Below are 18,605 nucleotides of genomic sequence, written 5' to 3'. Positions count from 1 at the left end.
TTACCGGCATATATTATACATTATAGTTATCGTCTTTACTTTCTGAAGATATTGGTGTGTTTTTGTTTTTATACCGATCTCATTCTTTCAGGAAGAAGGTTTCAAATAAACGGAAGGGCAAGTTGGAATCTCTTCTCTTCTCATCTAGTTTTTGTTTTTCTTCTATACAGGTCTGTATTACTTTACTTTGAAAGGTAAGTTTTGTCTTGAATAAATCAATTACAATGTTCATTTCTTGTTATTATTCTGCTTTTCGTGGTGACATTAGCTTGCTGTTCTGTCCAGGTCCATCCCATTGTTCACTCCTCTACATAAAAAATTTTCTTAACCCAAACGAGCCGTTTTTACATATATAGGTCCATCTTATGTTCTTTGTAACTATCCATAAGCTACTTACTTTTATCAAATCTTGATTTTTATTTGATTCCTTAGATAAATTATCCTTAAATTATCTAAAGAAAAATGTTCTGCAATGTTTCTGTTTACTTTTATATCATCGTATTTACAGGCTGGGTATGTGCAAGTGGTTAGGATGCTCGAATAGTAATCTGAGGGTCATGGGGTCAAATTACTGTACATCAAACCTACTCACCCCTTCAGTCGTGGGGGCGTTATTAAGTGCCTATCAATCCTGGTATGTTTTGTTAATTGAGTACCCCAAGATTTGGATATGCGTGGTGATGAGTAGCTGCCTTTACCCTAGTCTTACAGTGTTAAATTTGGGACTGATACCGCATAGTGCCTTCCATGTGGCTTTGCGCAAAATAAAAAACTATCAATTTTGTAGTATTTTATTTTCATTGCTTAATATTTTCATTTGTATGGAATGTATGCAAATGTTTTGAAGACATGAAAGCTATTTGCTTTTACAAAACAAATAGAGAATGGAAATTTAAAATTCTTGGTTAAACATTTTGTGATAAAGTAGGAAAAAAAGGTAAAGGTAATGTAGGCTTCATTTATACAAAATAGAAAACCCTATCAAGGCTCTTTGCTGTTACCTATGTGGTTGAATCATTATTTATTTACATTTTTACCATCTCTATTTACAAGGTTTTCTATCCCAATTTTTTATTTATTTTTCGTTGTCTTTTTATTATTGGCCTGGCATGACCAGATGGATTAAGGCGTTCGACTCGTAATCTGAGATTCGCGGGTTCGAATCCCCGTCGCACCAAACATGCTCGCCCTCTCAGCCGTGGGGGAGTTATGTGACGATCAATCCCACTATTCGTTGGTAAAAAAGTAGCCCAAGAATTGTCGATGGGTGGTGATGAGTAGTTGCCTTCCTCTAGTTTTACACTGCTAAATTAGGAACAGCTAGCGCATATAATCCTCGTGTAGCTTTGCGCAAAATTAAAAAACAACAACTTTTTATTATTTCATATTCAGCTCTGGCAAATAGTTACTTTATGTGGTAGTTAACTTTATATCAGGTCATCCCGTAAGTAATGTACGAAAAGTGAATACCAAAAGTGCATCATCCTTTCCGCCTTTGTAGGAGGCTTTAATGACTAAAATATGTAGTAGGACGTGTATAAAATTATTCAGACAAATAAGAAAAACTAACCCAACTTCACTTTTTCACATCATTAATCAAATAAACCCTTATGAAGATGGATGTGTCTGAGGAGCAAATTAGGCATATAATGCTTTATGAGTTTAAAAAAGTGAATAGTGCAGCAGAAACTACACGAAACTTTCAAGGTGTTTATGGTGCAGAGTCTCTCAAAGAAAGAAAATGTCGAAGGTGGTTTCGGAAGTACAGATCAGATGACTACAGCTTAAGTGATGCACCACGTTCTGGTTGTTCTGTTGAGTTTAATGATGACTTGCTGCTGGCTGCACTTGATAAAGATTGTGCAGTAACTGTTGAATAACTAGCACAGAAGGTTAATTCAACCTATTCAACAGTTCACCATCATCTGCAACATTTTTAAAGGTGTCAAAACTTGGAAAATGGGTCCCCCACGATTTGACAGAAACCAACCTTAGAGCAAGAGTGGACATTTGCACTTCTCTGCACTCACGTGACTCATCTTTCTTGGGCAGGTTAGTAACTGGAGATTAAAAATAGATATATTATAAAAGTATTAAGCACCGCAGATAATGGCTCAGTGCAGGTAAACTGGTTAAAGCACAGCCCAAAATGAACCTCCACCCTGAGAAAGTCTTGTTGAGCGTTTGATGAGATATTGTTGGTGTGATCCACTTTGAGTTGCTGCCACTCAGCGTAACGATTACATCAGACTTCTATTGTCAACAATTAGAGCACCTAAATGTTGCACTGAAAGAAAAGAGACCTGCTTTGATCAATCGTATAGGTGTTGTGTTACACCAGGATAATACTCTGCCTCATACAGCAAGAATCACATCTGCAAAGAATGAAGAGCTAGACTGGAAAACCCTCCACATGCTCCTTATTCTCCAGACCTTGCCCCATCTGATTATCATCTATTCCGAAGTTTGTAGAACTATCTTGATGGAAAAGAGCTTGGAACACATGAAGATGTCAAGAGTACCCTCTCTGCATTCGTTTTCTCCAAACCTCAAGAATTTTATAGAAGTGGCATTCAGAGGCTTGTCAATTGTTGGCAGGAAGTAATTAATAACAATGAAACATACATTATTGATTAAATAACAATAAAAACGTTTGATATTCTTTCTTTTTTTCTAAACCTAAAATTGGACATAACTTAAGGGATGACCTGATACATTGTAATCATAATAAGCATAGCTAGTAGTTAACTAATGCTATTCACAATTCTTTATTATATGTTTTGATTATTTGATCGTATTAGTTCGAAAGGTAAAACGTCAAGCTGTAGTTTGTGGTTGTAACAGAGATTTGTTTGAGATTATAGTGAGCATTTATAGTTTCTTCATTACTGAATTTTTTATGCATAATGCATAACAACTAACACTATTCTTTTCTAAGTGCGTATAAATTTTTTTTGGAAGAAAAGCAGCTTTTTCAAATAAAACGTATACACTGCTGGACAAAATCTTAAGGCCAATTAACATAAAAAAATATGCATTTTGCGTTGTTAGATTCAACCACTTATTTGAGTAGAGCTTCGAAAGATGAAAATAAGAAAAGGGAAAATAAAAATAAAACCTTTTTAGCATTTAATAGGGAAAATGTGAACACTATGAAATTAGCCTAAATACCAGCTGGTCAAAAGTTTAAGACCATACTGAAACGATGCATTAATCGGTAAACACGTAACGAAATTTAGTCATTTGTGTTCAAGCATTAGCATTGTCACCATCTCCCACTGAAATCTCCTGTGTTACATTGGGTAAAAACATGGCAAAGACTAAAAGGTTGACAGAGTTTTAACGTGGCAGAATTGTCGAGCTGCAAAAGCAAGATCTCTCCAACGTGCCATTGGGCGTGGTAAAACTGCTGTTGCAAATTTCTCAAAAGAACCTGAGGTATACAGAACGAAAATTTGAAGTGGTCGGCCCAAGAAAATTTTGCCGGCGTTGAGCAGGAGGATTCGACGGGTTGTCCGGCAAGACACCAGCCGATCGTCGAACCAGATTAAGACCCTAACGAACGCAGAATGCAGCTCAAGAATAATAAGACGGCATTCACGAGAGAGAATTTTAAAATCGTAAACGTCTTCAAAGGCCACGCCTCCTTCAACAACACGAAACAGCTCAGTTAAACTTTGCTGAAAAGCACCAAACATGGGACGTAGAAAAGTGGACGAAGGTTTTATTCTTTGATGAGAAAAACTTTAACCTAGATAGTCCAGATGGCTTCCAACGTTACTGGCACTATAAGGATATCCCACCGAAGACATTTTCTACACAACACAGTGGAGGAAGTTCCATCATGATCTGGGGTGCTTTCTCCTTCCATGGAACAATGGAGCTTCTTGTTATACAGGGGCGTCAAACAGCAGCTGGCTACATTGGCATGTTGGAGAGAGCATCCTTATTGACTGAAGGCCCTTGCTTGTGTGGAAATGACTGGATTTTTCAGCAGAACAACGCTGCAATCCACAATGCCCGCAGGACAAAGGATTTTTTAATGGTGAATAATGTGATTTTTTTGGACCATCCAGCGTATTCGCCCGAACTGAACTTTATTGAAAATGTTTGGGGGTGGATGGGAAAAGAAGTCTGTAGAAATGAACATCAATTCCAAACAGTGCATGACCTTCGTGAAGCCATCTTCACCACTTGGAATACCATTCCAGCCAGCCTTCTGCAAACGCTTATATCGACCATGCCAAAGCGAATGTTTGAAGTTATTTGCAATGACGGCCATGCAACTCACTACTGAGACCTCTTGTTGGGCATTTCATACCCTGTTTAGGACTTCTTTTTGGTATGGTCTTAAACTTTTGACCAGCTAGTATTTAGGCTAATTTCTTAGTGTTCACATTTTCCTATTAAATGTTTAAAAGGTTTTTATTTTTATTTTACCTTTTCTTATTTTCATTTTTCAAAGCTCTGCTCAAATAAGTGGTTGAGTCTAACAACGCAAAATGCATATTTTTTCTTTATGTTTATTGACCTTAAGATTTTGGCCAGCAGTGTATGTATATGGCACTGTTTTAAATAAACTTAATTGTCGTTTAAAGTAATTATTACAGGAATATGTTTAATAAAATTTCATAAGTATATTGATTTTTTACTCTTTTACTTCATATATAATGTAAAAGTTGTTTCCCCAAAGACACCTATTGTATAGTGTAAAAAACATTGAGTATCTACGTGCCATACTAATCTGTTGTTCATCTATAACTGGCTGGTAATTCTTGTTTCACCCTGTACTTAACGTTTTCGAAGGAGCACCAAAAAGTTGTATGAAAACTAACATCAAGGGATAATTATAACACTATTTACAAAATTGTTATTATATTTTAGCTTATGTAAAATACAGAAGAAACAAATATTATTTTTAATACCCGTACGTGTTCTACAAAAAATTTGGATACAACATATTAATCTGTTATTGTTGTAGGCTGGCAAGATAAAAATAAGAAGAATTAGAAACTTGCCCTTTTCAGTGAATTTTTTCCTTGTAAACCTACCACACACACATGCTTTTTTGTGTACAGCCTTGGCAGCCAATAGTGTTGCCTAAAATACATTTTTACTGTTTAAGGAGCTTTTTGTACCAAACATTTAAGTTTTTTACTTGTTTTTCAATTCCTTGCGATCTCTTTTATGAACCAGTTTATCGTGGTTCATGATTAAAGTGTGCTTTTGAATCTGTTATGTCAAAACATTATTTTAAAATTGTTCAAAGGATAGCGTGTTCACAATTTTTCTTTGTTGTTTCTTCTTTATATTTCGTTTTCATTACCCAAAATTTACATTCAATCGAAAAGTATCCTGAACTTTTCAAGAAATGTTTTTGAGCTTATTGCAGACATTTTAAAATAAAACTTAGAAATGTATACATAATTTATTTTTCTGAAAGTGTTAGCCTTATAGTGGTATATACTTGTAGTTCAGAATAAAGATGGTTCAATTTCTTATTTTGACAGATTCGCTGAAGATAGAATATGTGAAATTCTAAAATGCTCATTAAAGAATTTTACAATTGTTGCTCTCACTCTACAATTCATTATTATTTCTAACTTCACGCATGAATTCGCACCATTAAATATTTATTATAAAGTTCCTATTCAAAAATGAACAGCTTTGTGTAGAATATTTAAGGAAACAAAATTTGATGAATTATAACTTCCAACTGTAATAACATAAATGTATTTCATTTTTGAACATATCGAAAAATAATTTTGGTATGTATATAATAAATGAACGTTTATAATTGTAATAAAGGTTTCACCTAGCCTCGAATTCAGAGCGATAACCATCACATCTTGGGCTCAAACGCTGAAATATTTACTTATTATGCATTATATTTTTGCCACGAAGTTAGTTGAATTGAATTTATTGTATTATGGTTTCATCTCAGTTATTGATCACTTGAAATATGAATGTAAATGACGTTACACAAACAAAAATAAAGAACAGTATTATACATAAATTTTCATTTATTTCATTATTGAAACAAATATCGCTAATTACATGCCTGAGGTTCTCAGTGGGGTGAAATGGAACCCGGATTTTAACTCGTAAGTCTATAAACTTACTACTACTCCACCAAGAGACTATCATTGTTAGTAGCCTATACGAATTTCTGGGTCTAATTATTAGTTAGTCACTAACTTTTCTTTAATAGTTTAATAGGTCTTATTTAATGAATGTATAGTAATGACAAGTTAGGTTTATCCTATGTTTTATATTCTAATTTCTATTATGTTGAAAAAAGTATTGAGAAGGATTATTTTCTGTTTTGTTAGTAACCATTATTTGATCTTGGGTTTTCTTGTTGGAAATCTTGTGCATTATATCTTAATCTGTGGTATTTCCATCAAAATTGAACCAAGCAAATATTTGATTCAAGTTTTCAAGAGGGATTTAGGTTTTGCAGACGTCTATGTAAGGTTGACTGAATGTGATACTAGTTAGATTGATGTCAAAGACTTCTTTAACGTTTTTCTCACGTGTAATCAATATCATATTATTTCAATATCATTCCAATTTATTATTTCTATTTCTATATTTCTATCATTATGTGTTATTACAGATAGGTCAATCTTTTATTTTCCTTAATTCTAATTTTCGTTGGTCTTGTTTCACCAATGTGTTATAATCCAGGTTTACTGGGGATGATATAAATGATGTTTTTTATTATATGTATTGGGTCTTGTGATGGTTCGGTGTGTACTAATTGTAATCATATTGTGTTGTGGCTTCTGAAGACATTTGATTGTTTTCTACTTATTTTGTTTTCATAAACTTGGAAAGTCTGATTACCTCACCCTATCGCAAAATATTTAACATCCAAACTTTAATTATTTTATTTTTTATGTTGTATGCTGCCATATCATGTGTCTGCTAGCCTCTCGTTTTCAACATATTCATTATTCAACAGTTTTCTGATATATTGACAATTGGTAAGGTTTGAAAAAGTTTGATGAATGGGTGCTTCACGAATTACTGAAAACCATCAAACAAGAGGAGTTGAAATATCTTCCTCCCAACAAAACGACCCGTTTCTCCATACAATTGTCAGCTGTGATGAAAAATGGATCATTTACAACAATCAACAACGATTCGAACAGTGGCTAAAGTATGTAGGAGGACAAAACCAACTGTTCACCCTGAAAATTTGGTGGTTGTCAGCGGGTATGATCTATTATTAATTCTTAAAGAGAAAAATATCACAGCAGAGAAATATTGTTGTGAACTTTAAGTTATGGATAGTCAATAGTCAATCGCAGTGAGCCCATATTACTTCATAACAATGCTTGACCTCATATTTTACGCACTACTACCCAAAAACTAAATTAACTTCAATATGAAACTTTTCCTCATCCACCATATTCACCAGAAATTTCTCCTGCAAATTATCCTTTTTTAAAACATTTAGACATTTTAAAAGAAAAAATCGTTCGCAAATCAAGGATAAATTGAAAGTGCCTTCGAAGACTTCACTGTATCAAAGGAGATCCAGTTCTTTAAAGATGGCATTTGTAAACTTACAACTCGTTCGCAGAAGTGTTTTGAATATAAAGGATCTTATTTTTCTTACACATATTAAGAAACAAAAAGGTGTACTTGTTTCACATTCTCCATTAAAAATCCGATATTTCATAAGCAACAGACTGATAATAAACTACGATATATGCTATTTACATTTATTGTAATTGTAATTCATTGAAACGTTAAAGCTTCGCTAACCATGTTGCTATCATGGTATGATAAATTTTAAAAAATGTTAAAATCCAAGTTTAACAAATTATTGACAATTAATAACTGATCATTGTGATCTGATAAGTATTTCGTAATAAATATCTCCATCTCTAACACAAATATTAATACAAGTTACATTTTTAATTTAATAACTAACACCAAATGGTAGTAATATCAAATTATCACAATTAAATCGAAAGAGACAACAAACAAAAAAACTAGATAGATCATGTGACATAACAATGTCAGACACATTTCAAAAATAGCGTAAACTCAAGAAGGAAGTTCAAATGAATTATAGTACGAACTGATTACGGGTGAAATTTAAGTGAGTTTTAACAACAATGGTGCTTGACCATAGATCATAATCCTTTTATTTACTTACCAGACCAGAAGGCCCTCAGTGGGACGGTGGAAAATTTAGAGACTTCCAAACTAAAGTCCGGGACTCGATTTTTCGTGCTGGACAGCAACTAATTGAATATGACTTTGCTGTAAAACAAAGAAACTAAATAATAAAATTACATATTATGTTGCAAAGAATTTAGCATTTGTTTTATATAATCATAGATGCACTTAGTATCATACTTCATCGCCAGGAAACGTCGTGTTCGTGTTGTACAATAAATACGACTGTTATTATATAATATTTAGTAGGAAATACGTGAACTAGCGTTTCAGGCAAGTAAACAGATAGCTCAAATAAATGATAGAAGTGAAAATACATAAAGGAATAGCAAACTAACAACGAAAATAAAAATAGAAATAGTTACTTCACAAGGTCGCAGTATTTTCTTATAAACTACATTAGTGAAATATTAATGTAAACCCTCCCCTCAATCAAATAAAAAAGGTAGCTGTTCGGTATTTAATATAAAAGTAGAACTAGCAAACAGTCTAGGATATTGCGTGTGTGTTTTCTTATAGCGAAGTGAAATCGGGCTATCTGCTGAGTCCATCAAGGGACCTAGAGTAGTACTAGGTCAGGGGTTCCCAACCGGTGGGTCGCGACCCCTTGGGGGGTCGCGAAGCCTTGGCAGGGGTGTCGCGTAACCTTGTTAGAAGTAGCTTGGGATAACATTAATTTTATTTCATCAATTACATTTTCATGCTCTTACATTTTTTTTGTTTCGGTGCAAAGCAAAACGTGTGCTACGTTAGTTCAATGTCATTAGGTGATATTATGGGTGTATGTACGCGTGCCTGTGAGTGAATGTGTATGTGTCTGCAACTGTATATATGTGTGTACTAGTGAGTAGCGAATATGTGAGTGCACACGCATGTACGTATGCTTGTGTGTCCGTTTAGCTGTAAGTTCATGTTCTCAGTTGCTTGTCTTCGTGAGATACATTAATTCAGGTGACATCCAAGACGAATTCTTATTCTGCAGTGCACTAGAAACCACAACAAAAGCTTACGATGTCATGGAAAAAGTTTCAACTTTTTTTCAAGACGAAGATCTTCAATGGGAAAACGTGTGTGGGGTTTGTTTGGATGGGGCACCGACTATGCTGGGACCGAAAACAGGATTCCAGTCGAGAGTGAAAAAGCTAGCACCTCAAGCAAAGGGCATCCACTGCATGATTCACCGATATGCTCTCGCCAGTAAGACTCTCCCTGCCTCTCTGCAGGAAGTGCTTGAATCTGTAATTAAAATTGTAAATTATGTGAAGACTCAAGCACTCAACACTCGCCTATTCAAAGAACTATGCAAAGACATGAATGCTGACCACGACGTTCTTCTCTTCTACACAGCAGTACGTTGGTTGTCGAAAGGAAACGTTATTAATCGTGTCTTTGAAATGAAAGATGAAATAAAGCTATTCCTGGAGACTCAAGAAAGGAAAGATCTTGTAGCTCACTTCGAAGATGAAGCATGGAATAAAAGGGTTGCGTACCTAGCCGACATTTTTGACCAGCTGAGTAAGCTCAATTTGAAGCTTCAAGGAAGAGAAACACATGTTCTCCTTTTTCAAGATAGTCTTCGGGCCTTTGTTTCCAAACTGCAGAACTGGCGTCGGAAAATCAATCTTGGAAACATTGCTATGTTTGATAAACTTTGTGGAGTGACGGGTGAGTCTCAGATCCAACTGGATCAGTTCCTCAAGGATGAAATTACCGAACATCTTCAGTCTCTAGAAAGGAAGTCGAGCGTTACTTCCCTGAGCTATCACAGGAACAGGAGGCCCTGGTAAGGAACCCATTTTGTACTGAACTTGATGTATCCAGCATCCCAGATGATATCCAAGACGAATTTCTGGATCTAAGGAACAACTCTTCAGCTCGTGATCTCTTCAAGGTGAAATCCGTGACTCAGTTCTGGTGCGCTATGTATCAGTCATACTCCAAAGTCAGCATGATAGCTTTACGTGTCCTTGTTCCATTTGCTTCTACTTACTTGTGTGAGGCAGGATTTTCCACTCTTGTCAATATAAAAACAAATAATAGGAACAGATTGGATGTTGGAAATGACATGAGACTGGCTCTAACAAACGCTCGGCCACGAATTTCAAAGCTTGCTGCTGAAATGCAACATTAGGCATCTCACTAGCTGGGTTGGATAGCTGTTCAAACCTATGTTAATATTATTTTAAGAAATATATGTTCTTTTTGTGAATTCAGGTTGGACCAATGTGATTTAATTTGCTAATAAATAATTACAGAATTTTTAAATATATATTTTTAGATGTTTCTTTCCCTCTCCTTCACAGAAAATAAAAGAAAAATTAAGCTGCTGATAGTAAGCCCTAAGTAGGGGGTCACATGGGTTTCAAACTTTTAGGTAAGGGGTCGCGAGTGCCAAAAGGTTGGGAACCCCTGTACTAGGTAATTGATAGCATTAGACATAGTGTATAGTAAATAAATAAAAACGTTTTGAAAGTTCAATAACCAATATTTCAGATATTGAAGATTTGTGCAATAACGTTAAAAGTTCATTTCTTAGTTTGTTATGTCTTACATTCAAAGTTTAACTTCACGCTATTTGCGAGAATTACTCTATCTTAAATATCAGCATTTCTATTGGACAGATTCTTGGGTCTAGAGTCAGCTGACTTAATTTTTTCCATATATGGACATCCACTGCTCAACATTTTCTGATTGGTTATTGATAACCGGTTAACTACTTTTACCGATGCATCTTGGGAAATTTAATAAAATTGGCCAATCAATTCAGTAGTTTGTACTACAATACCATAAAAGGTAAAACTTATCTGACTTGATACCTTTCCGGTACGGAATTATAAAATAGCGTTGGTTAGACCCGGGTTGAGTTTAGGTGGAATTTGTTATTATCGTAAGTTTTTTCTTTTTAAACTAAAGATATCGAACGCTAGACGTGTGGGTTTTATAGTTGTTTGCTAAGTAAACTGCAGTTATTGATGTTATACGGTGTTAAACCTAGGTTGGTTTAAGTTGAGAGCAGTATCAAAAATATATGAGACCGCAATTTTATTTTAAGGAGTGTCATACTGTGAAAGTTATTTAACGTCGCTGTCAACCAGTACTTGCTAAACAAGGACCGTTGATTTAATATTTATTTCAGATTGCAAAGCCTTACTTTTATACTACAATTACAACTACACGACCTTAACTTGTTTGTGTAACACCAAATTATTGTTTCCAATTATAAGTAATTCGACAATCATTGCTTTACTTTGTCAAAGTTTACAGTATTTGGTTTTTTTATCAGGAGCGTTCTCCTTAAAGATATGTTTTCGAAATATTACTGTTATTAATTACCACATATAACTGTTAATGACTTAATTTATAGAAAAATAAAGATTAAGAGATTTTATGCTCAAATAAATGTTCCAAAGACCACTTTCAGTGAAGAAATAAATAAATAATAAATTATTTCGTTACGTGTAATACTGATATTTCTGCTTAACTAAGTCCACCTAAGTTTACTATACACTAATGTGGTGCAAAACAATGAATTTTGAATTTGCAAGTTTTTACGTGGTGATGTAGCCTAAAAGTAATGGTTAAACTGTAATGCCATTAGGTTTACGAGTATCAGTTATAAAATAACTGCTCTAATAATGACAGTAATTTAAATGTCTTAATTTACAGGCTTATTATCAAAGTATTGATTTCATAATTTGATCCATTGAAAAGCCAAAATAGTATGAAAACTGAGATTATTGGAAAATATATGAATTTCTAAAATGATAGATGTTGACTCAACTTTCTTTAAGGATGTTAAATCTACTGTATAGATTTAAAAGTTTTTGTTTGGACATTCATTTCCTGATATAATGTTTGTGCTACTCCATAAAATGCATATTTAAATTTATGTGTATTTATTGCTACAGAGGATTAGGAATATGTTGGCATGTAAAATATCTGAGGTGTAAAAAAAATGGTTTTGACTAATGTAGAAGAAGCAATTTGTTATGCAGCTCTTTTATAATTCCAAAGTTTGTTATAAATAATTAGATAATTAATTTACATGAAACAGTGGTTGGGAGAACTGTTTCTGGAGAATATTATTCCTGCAGGTATGACCATGTAGAAGTTTCTTACTACAACTATATACTGCATCAATAAAGTTCTGATGTAACCTTGATAGCTTTGCTCTCACTTTTTAACTCGATGTTTAATTCCTTGACTTGCAGCTCAGTTTTATTTGCAACTTTAACACTCCTACGAAAAGTGGGGCCTAATAGGCCCCAGAGCAACTTGAAAGGTTATTAATATTAGGCTAATAATTTTGTATTTAAATGAAATTGCCATTTACATCCATTAATGAATGAATTAACGAGATTCCCACTGTCCCTATCTACTATCTAGCGAAACCACAGCCAGGAGAACAGGCTTGGAGAAATCGGGACTAGAAATGTCTTTTTGTAGGAGTATTAATATAAAGTTGTATTAGCTATTGTTCTTGAGACAGTTATTATAAGATGGCTGTAAATATTTTCATAGGGTAAAAAATACATATTTAGAAAAAGCATGTGTGACGACGACATTGCAGCCCTTGTTGTAGATAATGGATCGGGAATGTGTAAAGCAGGTTTTGCAGGCGATGATGCCCCTCGTGCTGTTTTCCCATCTATTGTTGGTCGCCCAAGACATCAGGTAAGTTTTTAACCAGGAAAGATATAATTTAATAGTTATCAGAAACTCCTGATTGAAGCAAGATACTGATGTAGATTGCAACTAAAAATAAGCCTTAATTTATTGTACATAGAGCATGCAAAGTATTAAATTGATATTCAGCTAAGCTGTTTATTTATTGCTAGGAGCAACTTTCTATTGTATTTTGAGACCTTTTATTAAAGTTTACAACCTGAAATTCTTGTTTACTTGTCTTGCTTAACTCCCTATTTATAATTTATACTGACCTGATAATAAGTAATTTTCGTTTAAAATTTGTTTTACTTTCTTCAATCATAATTCCAATTCTTTTTTTTATTGGAGTTTTATCATAAGACTACAGTGAATTGTATGGACTGAGAAAATGCACAAAACCTTACTGTATTATTGGAGTCAGTAACACCATGTCATTCAGCTTCTGTAATGTTAGTCACAATGCTGTAAACTCTAAAATGAAAATAATTTTAGTATATGTAAAATGTTGTGAGATTTAAGTTTCGTTTGATTTATAGTAATTCTTTTATCTTTTTTTATGGTGGTTAAGAGACCTGGATAAATCAATCAAACCCATACAAAGATATAGTAGAATTAAGTTTTCAAAAAATGTTTTACCTTCAGGATATTAGGGAGTTAAAGATTTTGCATAAATGTTTTTAAATTTGATTTTAAAATTAAAATATATAATTCTCTTGAATTAAATTTTTTAAGTTTCATTGAACTTAAAATTTTGTGAAGATATGTGGATACTAGAAAGTTACTTTCAAGAATATGGCTCTAAAGATGTATACATCCACCCATCCTAGAAGGTCTTAGTGTATTTCCATTAGGTTAAACATTTTAATTAGCTGTCTCAAATATTCTGTTCATAACATTTTTAACAGCTAGTTGTAAAGACATTTTAACTGGTTTTCTGTTGATTTGAAATTTATCAAGTAACTAATATTTGTGGGATGTTTACATGTAAAAATCATTAATTCTAAGTATTTTCCAATTGCAGTGAAAGACCTTTTTAATTCTTATTTACTCAGATTTCATTTTAGTTTTGCAGTATTCGGTGTACACAAGTTTACTAATCTGAATTTCTTTATTGGAAGGATTGTTTATTTTTAGTTCTATTGGAATTTTTTTATTGCTAATGTAATATTGTTATAATTTACTCGATTATTTGTTATAATCGAAGGTAACAATTAACATCTTTCTTTTAGTGACTAATTGTTCTTGTTTTCTAGTTGCTCTGTTTACATTATAGTCCATGTGAATACAATTGAAGGAAATTATTTTAATTTTACAGTTAAAGTTTTTTTTTTATGTAGGGTGTGATGGTTGGTATGGGCCAGAAAGACAGTTATGTAGGTGATGAAGCCCAGAGTAAACGTGGCATCCTTACATTAAAGTATCCAATAGAGCATGGTATTGTAACCAACTGGGATGACATGGAAAAGATTTGGCATCATACCTTCTACAATGAGTTGAGAGTTGCTCCAGAGGAACACCCTGTGCTGTTGACTGAAGCCCCTCTTAATCCCAAAGCAAACAGGGAAAAAATGACACAAGTATTTATTTTGGATCAGTTATTGAAAATGCATGTAAATGTAATGCATTAACAATGGCATGTGTGGTTTTCAATTTTACATAACTTTTTAAACTTCTGTGCAGCATTGATCTCTTATACCTTCTGAGAAGGCAGTCTTAAAAATGTATTTTCACTTTCTAACAGTTCTTCAAAAATCCTTAAGCTATTAGGTGTATTAAAACTGTTTAGTTTGGTTGCTATACATAATACATCATTTAAAGATTTAACTGTCATGAGTATTGAAAGACACCTAGGACAAAAGTGTTTTGTATTTAAAATTTTGTTAAACTACCTTTTTACTATACCTGTTGATATATCATAAAATCTTAGCTAATAATTCATATTTTTAGTTTACAAGCTTTAAGTTCCCATTTCTACGAGGAAACACTTTTAAAATCCCGATTTCCCCACTATAACATGATTGTCATTTTCCAACACCCCTTCCTTCAAAGAGTAAGAAATTAGTCATGCATATTAAATTGTTATTACTCAGACAAACCACAATTTTTATAGCCTTTAATTTTGATTGGTTATAGAACTATCAATAATTTTTTTAAATGTATTTAGGAGGTTTTAAGGATTATGCAAAGGAAACAAATTTTCTGAAAATAATTTTAATCTATTTTGCACATGAACTGATTCATAACAAATACTCTATATTCATGAACAAATCTTTAAACATACTTCACTATTTTTTTCCAGGCACAACTGAAATGTTAACATTTCTGTTTATATACATTTATTATATTGATTTACACTATTTGTATTAAATGCTTTTATAATAATTTGTAATCATTTTGCATATTGAACTTTTAAGTTTTCTGATCCATAATTTTTTAATCTTAAAATGAAGGGCTGAAAAAAGATTGCTTTACAGTCCTTAAGACTTAATAAATTCTTGTTTTTATATAAAAGCATTGTAATATTTACTGATAATCTGCCAAATTTTGTGATTTTACTCTATCTAAATTATAGCATAAATAAAATAAACACAAAATAGTAATGAGGTTATTTCCAGGGACTGGGCTTGTGCTAAAGGTGTTAACAGAACATTAATTTTGTAGTTTGTTGTGCATAATAAGACAATAGTGATTAAATATAATTTGCCAAGTGAAAGATAATGTACCCTGAAGATGTATATCCTGTACATTGACCATTCAGATCTTATTTTTCACAGATTATGTTTGAGACCTTCAACACTCCTGCCATGTATGTAGCAATCCAGGCTGTTCTGTCACTGTATGCTTCTGGTCGTACTACGGGTATTGTGATGGACAGTGGTGATGGTGTTTCTCACACTGTACCAATCTATGAAGGTTATGCTTTGCCACATGCTATACTGAGGTTGGACTTGGCTGGACGTGACCTGACTGATTATCTCATGAAAATTTTGACAGAACGTGGCTACAGTTTCACAACTACAGGTATTTATAGTTAATGGTTTACAATAATACAAGAAACTTAAACTTCTAATTAAATATTAGCAGTTTTGTTTGCTTGTTTTATATTTACTTTTCTTCTTGACAGCTGAGCGTGAAATTGTGCGTGATATCAAGGAAAAACTGTGTTATGTAGCACTAGATTTTGAACAGGAAATGGGCACTGCTGCTAGTTCATCATCTCTGGAAAAATCCTATGAACTTCCTGATGGTCAGGTAATCACCATTGGGAACGAAAGATTCCGTTGTCCAGAAGCAATGTTTCAGCCATCTTTCCTTGGTATGGAGTCGTGTGGTATTCATGAAACCACTTTCAATTCAATCATGAAGTGTGATGTTGATATCCGTAAGGACTTGTATGCAAATACTGTTCTTTCAGGAGGTACTACTATGTTCCCTGGAATTGCAGACAGAATGCAGAAGGAAATTACTGCTTTAGCACCTAGTACAATGAAGATTAAGATCATTGCTCCACCAGAAAGGAAGTACTCTGTTTGGATTGGAGGTTCTATCTTAGCTTCACTTTCAACTTTCCAGCAAATGTGGATTTCCAAACAGGAGTATGATGAATCAGGACCAAGTATTGTTCACCGCAAGTGTTTCTAAAACTTAATTCCTGTATTTGTCTTGAACAGTGTTGAATGGACCAAAGGAAGAGGCATGAATTATGAAATGCTGTCAGAAGACTAACGATAGTTTAAATTATTAGAAAACCAGTATTTTTGTGAAGCACTTTGCATTAACTTGATCACAATAGCACACTGCTTTCCAGATCTGTTTTATGCAATAAATTAATTTGTATATCATTACTTATCTTAAACTTACCAAAGTCAATTCCTGGTGTAGTTAAAATATTAAGACTTGTGTATATTAGATTTCAATAAATCCAAAATAGGGAGAAGTTTAAAAATAGTGTATAATAATCCAATGCTCTATATCTTATTGTGAGTAATATTCACAAGGTAAAAATGTGTAGGAGTGCAGAGGTAACTTCTGAAGTTATATGAAACTTGCTACCAGGATAAAAGGACTTACTGCAATTTGACAGCTGGTAATAATCTGCAGAAATTTAGAAAAACTTGGCTGGATACTTTCTAAAGCATTTATGGAAAGATAAAATTTAACTACTTTAACCAGTCAGTAGTTTAGGAAAAATACTTCTAAAGTCTAAGAATAACTAGTATTATCACAGTAATAACTAATAATAAATTAATAATCATGTTTTAGTAAAATATGGGGTACAAGTACTTGTTCTTGTGTGTAATTTTTAATAACTTAAGATAGTTTCACGTTCTAAAGTGCTCACTTTCTACCAAAAGAATCTTGTACAACACTTGAACTGAATTGTTTTACAGTCTTTAATGTTCAGTCACTAGTTTCTAAGATCTAAAAAACCAAAAGATAATTTACATAACTTGTAAATCAGAAGTACAATCAAAAATGTTTTTATATTAAACAAAACTTCCTTTGTGATACTAGTTCCACTTCTAAATCTTCATTTAATGTGAAGAAATCTACCATTAATTTTTTTTCTCTCCCACTGATTGAAACCTGTGAATGTTTCAAAGTCTGGAGATGGTAAAGGTATGGTGTCATAAGAAAATTGATATAAAATTCAGTTAAAGTTGTAAGTTGATCAGGAAACAACTATCCAAATCTTTCTTTGGAGAAAGTCTTGCAGCAAAACAAACCATACACTTCTTGCACCCAGTCATTGAATTTTATAGAAAGAGAAATAAATCTGTAAAAACATTTTCATTTACCTAGAATATTTATTCTTAAATCTAAAATACAACATGGGCTTACATGTGCAAACAAAATTTGAATATAACTAAAAATAGAAGTAATTTCTTTGTTTTAGATTTTTACTTAATGGACCTCTTGTATTTTGCTCACTTCATACCATGCTAGCACTGGAGAAATGTCTTACCATACTATCTTTGTTTCCACCATCTTACTTTGTAATATCAGTTTTTCCATTAAATTCAATGTTCTCTAATTCTAAAGAGTTATCATGAATTATAAGATTAACATGACTAATAATAATGAGAAAATACTAGAAATATACAAAGGGAGCAGGTCAACTTTTCTAGCTATCTCTCAATACTCATTTTATGCAGTAATGCTGGAGAGGAAAGAATAAACAAAGGGTGTGAACAGATTTTCAAAATATTTGCAAGGATAAGATGTTCAGCATGAACTAAACTTCCTAACAGATCTAAATATTTTTAGATAATGTGGTAATCTTTAGGTTATATCCAGCACACATCTTTATCTCCAAACAGGAGGTTCAAGGGTATAGCATAAGGACCAATCTAATGCAACAATTTGTAGCAGGTGAATTAAAGTCATGAAGTCTTTAAAATAGGACTTATGAAAATATGATTAGCTGTAGTGAAGCAACTATTGCTTTATAAGGTAAGACAATTAAATTTGTTAATTATATTTAACTCAAGTTATTAACAGAAGAAGGGTTTGAGGAACTTGGTAATTATAAGGAAATCTTACATGATCAGGAGAACATTAAAAAATTTATGGTACAAGGTTCTTTAGAACAAACTTCTCTTGGCATAGGTGAGAAATAATTTGTAAAACTACAAAACAAAACTAATTCAAAACACTAATATTTATTGAGGAAAGGGGTACTAAAATAAAATATTGAAGTTCCATGAGCATGTTCCATTTTATGTGGACCAATTTGAAAC

General features: G+C 33.0%; 1 protein-coding gene across 2 annotated transcripts; it reads left to right on the top strand.

The window, feature by feature from the left end:
- The first annotated feature begins 10,949 nt into the window (after window positions 1-10,949).
- On the top strand, window positions 10,950-17,899 carry LOC143234193 (actin, cytoplasmic 1). 2 transcript variants are annotated; one of them, XM_076471356.1, is made up of 5 exons: window positions 10,950-11,083; window positions 12,718-12,870; window positions 14,202-14,441; window positions 15,639-15,885; window positions 15,989-17,899. In XM_076471356.1, the coding sequence occupies exons 2-5, from the start codon at window positions 12,745-12,747 to the stop codon at window positions 16,504-16,506; spliced, it is 1,131 nt and encodes a 376-aa protein (XP_076327471.1). In that variant the 5' UTR covers window positions 10,950-11,083; window positions 12,718-12,744; the 3' UTR covers window positions 16,507-17,899. The 2 variants fall into 2 exon arrangements, with proteins under 2 accessions (XP_076327471.1, XP_076327472.1); XM_076471357.1 differs by lacking the exon at window positions 10,950-11,083 and adding an exon at window positions 11,099-11,191.
- The last annotated feature ends 706 nt before the right edge of the window (window positions 17,900-18,605 follow it).

The sequence above is a fragment of the Tachypleus tridentatus genome, chromosome 12, assembly GCF_004210375.1.
Source record: "Tachypleus tridentatus isolate NWPU-2018 chromosome 12, ASM421037v1, whole genome shotgun sequence".
NCBI classification, from domain to species: Eukaryota; Metazoa; Arthropoda; class Merostomata; order Xiphosura; family Limulidae; genus Tachypleus; species Tachypleus tridentatus.
Note: the sequence above shows the minus strand (reverse complement) of the source record. Positions and strands in the feature narration are given on the sequence as shown.